The sequence below is a fragment of the Malurus melanocephalus genome, unplaced genomic scaffold (assembly GCF_030028575.1).
Source record: "Malurus melanocephalus ecotype Western Australia unplaced genomic scaffold, MMel_1.1 scaffold_448, whole genome shotgun sequence".
Taxonomy (NCBI): domain Eukaryota; kingdom Metazoa; phylum Chordata; class Aves; order Passeriformes; family Maluridae; genus Malurus; species Malurus melanocephalus.
The window spans coordinates 284,303-291,482 of record NW_026623680.1 but is presented as its reverse complement, the minus strand read 5'-3'; the positions used below and the strand labels follow the sequence as shown (position 1 = coordinate 291,482).

Sequence of the window (7,180 nt, the reverse complement as noted above, 5' to 3'; positions counted from 1 at the left end):
GAGTCTGGGAATTTGAAGCATCTGTGGAGTGTACAGCTCAGTGCAGTTGTAGATGGTATTGGCTTATCAGTGGTTTGGTAAAAATGGAAAAAGCACCCTAAGAAAATGCTGAAAATGAAATGAATCCGAACTATAATGCCAATTATAATAATTAATGATGCAATGTGGTGCTTTTGCACACTTCTAGCACCTGTGTATGAGCCAATTGGCTTCAGATTCATTGTCACTAGAGCACACTTCGCCTGATAACAGTGAATTCTRTAAAAGATTTCCAGGATATAAAATCTATAAAGAATTGCATGTTTAACTGCTTCCTAGGAGACTTTTTAATTTTTCTTTCTCCATACAACTTGGCACGAATATATAATCACGACTTATAAGCATACTTCGGAGGAACACTTGTTGTCTTTAGAATTCCATTTGGTACAATCTGTTATTTATTTTATTGAAGTACTTTGCAAAAGAGCAAGTCCCTTTGTACTGATTTTCGAGGCATTTTCCACTCTGGGAAGATGCTTGCTTGTACCTTGTACTGAAGGATTTTTATTACCCTGTTCCACTCTTTCTGAATCTGTCTTGATAATTGTTTTTTTTCTGTTCCTGTTGCTTTTCAAAAGCCATTGTAACTTTAAAAGGCCTTTTGTATTCAACTCAAAACATTGCTTTTTGATGCTTTTGATGTCTGTAAGTTGACTTACCATCAGTTTTTCAATTGCCAAGATTATTGGAGTAAAATTATTAATTCTTTCCTTAACTATTATCTTAGGGTTTAAAATATAAAGTTTATTTCTAAAGCTATTAATGCTTTTAGAGGAGATATCAGAGTAATAATACTCTGCTGTGTTGAGAAAGCAAAGAAGGAACTTGCCAATTCCTTCTAAGGAAAAAGTCTTAATGGATTTTGCTTGAACCTCTCCCTCAGCATTTAGGTTGCCAGAAGTTGTGTAAGAATTGCACCAGCCCCAGATCTCTACTGACAAGGAAAGTCAGCATTCCTGTCTTTTCTTTTAACTAAAAGGGCATCTCCTCATCAGTCCAAAGAGACCMATGGAAACAATTCAGGGTATTAACTTCATTTTAATAGAGGAGAAATTGCTAGCATGGATACCACCAGGTGGTAGCTGCATGTGTAGAATAAAAGAAGTTTGAGGACTGGGAATGGGAAGTGACTTATCTGCTGAATATAACTGGGGTTGTTTATAAACACAAAAGGGTTGCAGGATAACATTTTTGGTGTGGTGGATGATCTGTGTTTCTGTAAAACTGCCTGTAAATGTTTGAAGGAGAGAGCCCTCGTGTTAAAACACTTTGGCCATCTGCACCTGCAGGGGAAGGTGCAAAGTCACTGCCTGGCAGATCAGTCATTTGTGGCATGAATTTAACACAGTTTAACACCTTGTTTTCATTTAAATCAGACACTTTTCCATCAAGAGCAGTTACTACTGCAGGACTGTAAGGGCAGAGGTGCCTGTTTTGCTGTCCTGTGTTTGAGAACCATGATACTCCAGTGGTGAAAGAAATTCTGATGGTAACCACTTCTCAAACTCTGGGTGCAATCTGTTTTATTGAAGACCAGTAAGAAACCAACAGGGGAGTTATTTTGGATTGTTTTGCCTCATCTTGGTTTTGTTTTTTTAATAGTAGTAATCATTTTTATTTGAGAGAATGAGGGGGTAAACCAGAAAAACGTTCATTTGAGGAAGTTTGTCATCATTGTGGTATCCAGGGTAATTTCATTTTCCTTGCCTCCTTTCCTTCTCTTCACTGAGCTCTGTTCTGCCATTTCTTATGCCACATCTCTTTTCCAYTGCAAATTCATTCTTTCTTTGTTTCCCTGTGTTGTCACCAATGCACCTCCATACCTGGGTGTTCTTAGCACAATTTTTATCACGTTGATTTGTTGCAATAAACAAAATGTGAAAATCTGTGCTTATCAAATGAGTAAAAAAAATATTTCCGGTACTTATATTCTACAATGCAAGGAGATCTCAGTGGAAGTTGGCAATTGCCCAATTCTTTTTGTGAATTCTCAGCAATATTTACTGTTATTTTCTGCATRCTGTGTCAGACAGTGCAGGGAATCTGGCTGAATTTGAAGAAGGTACTGAGAATCAGTCTGGAAAGGAAATTGCCTTTCTTCCTCATACTCCAGAAGTATGTTGATGCCAGTGCCTGCACAGAAAATTCTCCAGTGTCCCAGTTAGCAGCTGCAGAGATTCAGAAGGATGTTTCTATTCATCTGTGCAAGAGCAATTAATTTTTTTTTTCTGCTGAAGTCTTTAATTATAGTTGACTGAGGAAGTGGGAGGGTTGCCCTTTTTTATTTTTAATTCAATTTTTTACAACTTTTTGAACTCTGGAAAATTAGAATGGCAAAATAAAATCAGGTATACTTAGATKATGCTGCTCTATGTCTTTGGAGGAAAAAGGGGTTTGAAATGGGGAGCAGGAAGATCCAGGAGAAATTAGAAAATCAAACTCAACAATTATGTATGTTATTGCATTTGACAGTATTTGTTAAAAAAAAAAAATTGAGAGGAGATGAGGTAGAAAAAAATTCAAAATAAAAAGTTTTCTAAAATCCTACTGAAATGGAAAATAAACATCCAAACCAGTTTGATATTAAAAGAAAAGGTTACCTAACTTAAAACAAGTGGGTAATGCTTACAGAGTTAAAAGAAATTATGGCATTCGTTTAAGTAAATGGCTTGGCCAGTGAATGTCTTGCCTCTTGGAGCAGTAGAGCTATTTTACTTTTGGGGGACAAAATGCTTACTTTCTCTAGGGTAAAGCTTACTTTTAATAAAAATGGATCAGATAAGGCTTCTCATTGCTTCCTCTTTGCTGCATTATGGRGATTTGAGAATATATAATCTCTGGAAGCTCCATGGTGAAGCATTTTTTCCTCATAGCTTTCAGCATCAGGAGGAAAGAACCTGCCTTTTTTAGGGATTCTGGTGGGCAACTGTGCCAAGAGCTGTGAATTCTGGAGTTGGTTTATTTGGTTGGGGGGTTTTGTTTTGTTTTRTTTCCTGCTGTGTTATTTTATATGGCCCTTTTAGGCCACATTTGGGGAGGCTCAGATTAAGTGGCTCAATATTACCTGGAATACTGGTTACAACACAATTCTTCTCCAATGTGCTTAACATATTTTCTCAGGCAGTAGAAGGATCTTAATATAAATTCATAGTTTAGAAAAATTATGTTATCCTTGGCAGAATCAAATCTATTTTTAATAGCCATCTTTTATCAAACAGCCTTTATAATAGAAGGTTTAGAAACTTCAGTGGATGATAGGATTCTTTTTTGCCAGAAGCTTATTAAATTGCCTTCTGCTGGGTTTTATTTTYTCTTTCATATTACCAGGAGAAGATTGATAAAGATTAATTCTTGTTTAATACTTGYGATTAAAAATGTCTAACTCCATGTTTAAATGTATTCCTTTAAAACTACTGAGAGTGCAAACGTTAGACTGGCAGTAGGAAATTGGGTGTTTATGATGCAGCTGCTTCCTGCCCTGGGAGATAAATGTGCTGGTAAATCAGTGCAGTTACAGGCTGCCCTTGTCATCCCTTTTCAATTCTGGGCAACCAGTGCAGCTCAGCTGGACTTGTTTAGGGGCTGTTCCGATGATGGATTTTTTCAGATGACTCACCCACCTCCTCCTGCTCTTCCTTGAGTCAGTTCATKTTTTATTTTCTTAAGATGTGAATATATTTGTTGCAGTCAATCAGTCATTCAGCTCMACAAATAATGTAGGGAATTTCAAATGAAAGTTCATACCCAGTGTATCTGTCCRTGCACTCTTTGCTTGCTATAATTTTTCTATTTTATTTGTTTAATTGAGTGGAGAAACTCTGGGTTGATTCATTTTCTCTCCCTGGAAGTCATCACAGGCAATTTATGTTCAAAAATAAGAAAACAAACRCTTCTCAGAATTCATGCTGTTTGCAGACCAGCTATCACCTGATAAGMATTTTAGATTGTGTATCACATAAGCAATGGGAAATTCTGTTGCAATCAACACTACTGGATAGTAGGAATAACACCTTTTTAATGTCAAAGAATATTGATAAGTTTTTCAACATGCTGATCTCTAAGCAAGGTTTTTTTCTTGAAAAAATTGCTGTTTATTGGTTTGGCCTGATAGACATTTCCTAATTTTAAATTCAAACTATTTAAAACAGATTTTTTCCCAAAAATACTTCTAACTAAGCACAATAGGGCCTGAAAGTTGCAGTGGGGAAGGAGAAGGCTGAAGGAGTGCAGTGGAGGCTTTSTTTCACCATTAGACACATGGATGCAGTCCATAGGACACAGTGATAATTGCCAAAAAGATGGAAAATGCCAATCTGCCATCAACTGCCTGYCAAGTTCCTGAAATGTGATGGGTCATGATTAATTTGATTTTTTTCAAGTAAAAATTGACTGCTCGAAAGAAATCTGTTATGAAAAAAAAAATGATCCTTTTACTAGTTCTTAGTATTCTAACCGCTTTGAGATTTGGGGTTTAACAATATTCTGGATTACTCTGATACTTTGGTAAGGGTGAGGTGCTTGGTTTGCATGCAGATGCTCAAATTCCAAAAGAMACTGGAACTGAATTATTTGTGCCTCTTTAGTTCTTTGGTATGTGATTGACCAAATCTTTGCAAACCTGAATAAAAAGTGAAAATACAGTTGTCTCTAAAAGACTCTCTGCTGAAAGCTGGTTRGTAGTTCTGCTGGATGAAAATTCACAGTTTTGACAGGAGACCATGAAAAAGATGAGGTAGGGAGAGAATGACCAATGATCAGACAAAGAAGTGGTGGTCCAGGTTGGCAAAGAAATCAGGTGAGATTAACAGGAGAACATTGTAATTGAGAAAATGGAGACTAAAGGAAGGCCAGGAAAAGTGTTTGTGCTGCTGGATGGAACAGAGGATCAGTGACAAGCATGGGGAACACCCAATGTGCACAATGCTTTTTCACCCTCAGCCCTTACAGGTCAGACAGCTCTTCAGGAATCCCAGCTCCTGAGATCGTTGCACAAGTCCAGGGCAAGGGAAATTTGAACCTGGAAGTGCTGCCATGCCTTTCAATGTGTGAAAGCACAATCAATCTCAACAAATTTCCCTGAGGTCAGCTGGTACTTGAAGTGGCCATGCAGCACAGAACTTTGTCTCTGACATATTCACACTGCTAGAGGGGTGACAGTAAGGGATGAAGCATTTGTGAGTGTTGTTTGCTGTTCAGTGGGATGTGAGTGGCCACAACCTCGGTGATAAATAAATGTCTTCACAAGCGCCTGAAGGTGAGTTTGTTCTTCAAGTGGACAGATGTGGTGTCTCCTAAAAAATGTTCAGGTCAGGAGCATTCTGGCAGTGGGAGGTGGTGGGGTGGCCTTTGGTTCTCAGTCCAGAAGAAGCAGATGGGTTCTCTTTGGAGGTTTGAGGGCAGACCCAAGGGAAGAACAGAGATCATCTCTCGTCCATGTGCACAGTGGCAGCACTCAGCGCCGCTGGCAGTTTTTGGAGCACAAGTCACCATCTGCATCTGGAGCTGGCTGACTGACAGAAGGAAATGGACACGTTTGCCTGGAGCAAAATGCATCTCTGGAGGAAGCAGTGGGATGTGAGATGCAATCAATAAACTGCAAGAACAGTCAGTGAAGTACCAAGGAGGCTCATGAAGCCTGGACAGACTTTTGAAGACTCTGGCACGAGAGAAAGGCTGTTTGGATTGGATGTGGGAGAAGGGTGTGAAGCTGGATGAGAAAATCAGTTCTGGATAGAGGCCAGCAGAGGAAAACCCTTGACTGGGATCTGCAGTTGTTGCCTGGAGGGGTTGGAAATTACCTTTTTCTAAAGCTGTCAGAGTGGATCATCCACAGGTCAGGTGGTTCAGAGCAGCTGCTCCTCATGGGATCCCAGTGGGAAGCAAAATGCTGGCCAACCTTTTAGCAAGGTAGTGTATCCACAAATAATCTAAATCTGTCAGAGCTGACTCCCTGGTGGCCAAAGAAATGTTCCTGGCCTCCTTCACTGGGCTGCAACCTGAAATGTTTTATTGCTTTTATCTTCGGGGTGTTTTTCCTCTGACACCTTTTTACTGATCTTTAGGTGAAGCTGGTAGCTGGTTTTTAAAATCCCCCTTAAAGCATCTATGTGTGTGCAGAGATTGTAATTTCAGTGAGCTGGTGCACTTCATGCTGAGGGACTTTGGGGGCTCCTGGCTGATGGTGGGCACAAAAGAAAGCACAGGGAAAGGTGGGGTAATGGAGACACAGCAATACCTAGATGTATAAAACTGAGAAAACTTGGCAGTAGTCACTGAGCTAAGTGGCATCTCATTGTGATTTTCTTGTTAAGGACCCAACTCATGTGCAATTGGAACTGCAGACTTTAAAATTAGGTCCTAAACACCAATGTTTTTTATTCTGGAGACTCAGTGGAAGAACTGGTGAGAACTGACAGTCAACACTGTTTAAACCATTATTCTCCTTTTTTACTTTGATTATGGCATCACAGCATAACATCATTWTCTATTCCAATATTTTGGTTTGGGCTCTTTTAAGGCTTGGAATAACTGGTTCACAATTGCATATGTGCTCCTAACCAACTACACTGACTTATTATTAAATGCTTATTAATTGCAGGAAGGATTTTCTTCTGTTCCTTCTGTGGATGCACTGGATAGTCTCAGTTCTGAGCTGCTGTCAACTTGAGCTCAGCATGACTTGAATTATTGATGAGGGATGAGCAAAGATGGTTTCTCAGCTGTCCAGGACTGTTCAGCTATCTGCAGTTACTTATACTGATCTACCAGATTTTCCTCTCGACTGCATGTCTGACAGCTGGAGGATAGATTTATTCCTTGTGTGTGTGTCAAGAAATACAGCAAATATAACAAAAAAAAAAGTATTTATTCATGTCTTGTACTTTTAGCACAAAATCTGTTAAAAAGTTCTTGCAGATCGTTGAGTTGAATCTCCAAATTGAAAGATTTTTTTTACCTCTAGGAAATTGAAAAACGAGCTTTTGGAAGTGAGACGGAAAGGCGGAAGCCGTCACTGTGAACAGGACAACAGCAGGGTCTGTGTCCGCTGCCAGAAAAGCCTGGGCTTGATCTTTGACCGAGGGGAGCTGTGCCAGAGCTGCCAACTGCGGGTGTGCAGCTCGTGCCGCGTGGCGGCGGCTGA

General features: G+C 39.5%; 1 protein-coding gene across 1 annotated transcript in view; it reads left to right on the top strand.

Annotated features, from left to right (window-relative positions):
- Window positions 1-7,180, top strand: part of SYTL5 (synaptotagmin like 5) — a 45,725-nt gene that overhangs the window by 2,210 nt on the left and 36,335 nt on the right. Inside the window, exon 2 of the mRNA XM_057380348.1 lies at window positions 7,001-7,172. Within this exon, the coding sequence (XP_057236331.1) occupies window positions 7,001-7,172 (172 nt within the window). The remainder of the gene's footprint in view (window positions 1-7,000; window positions 7,173-7,180) is intronic.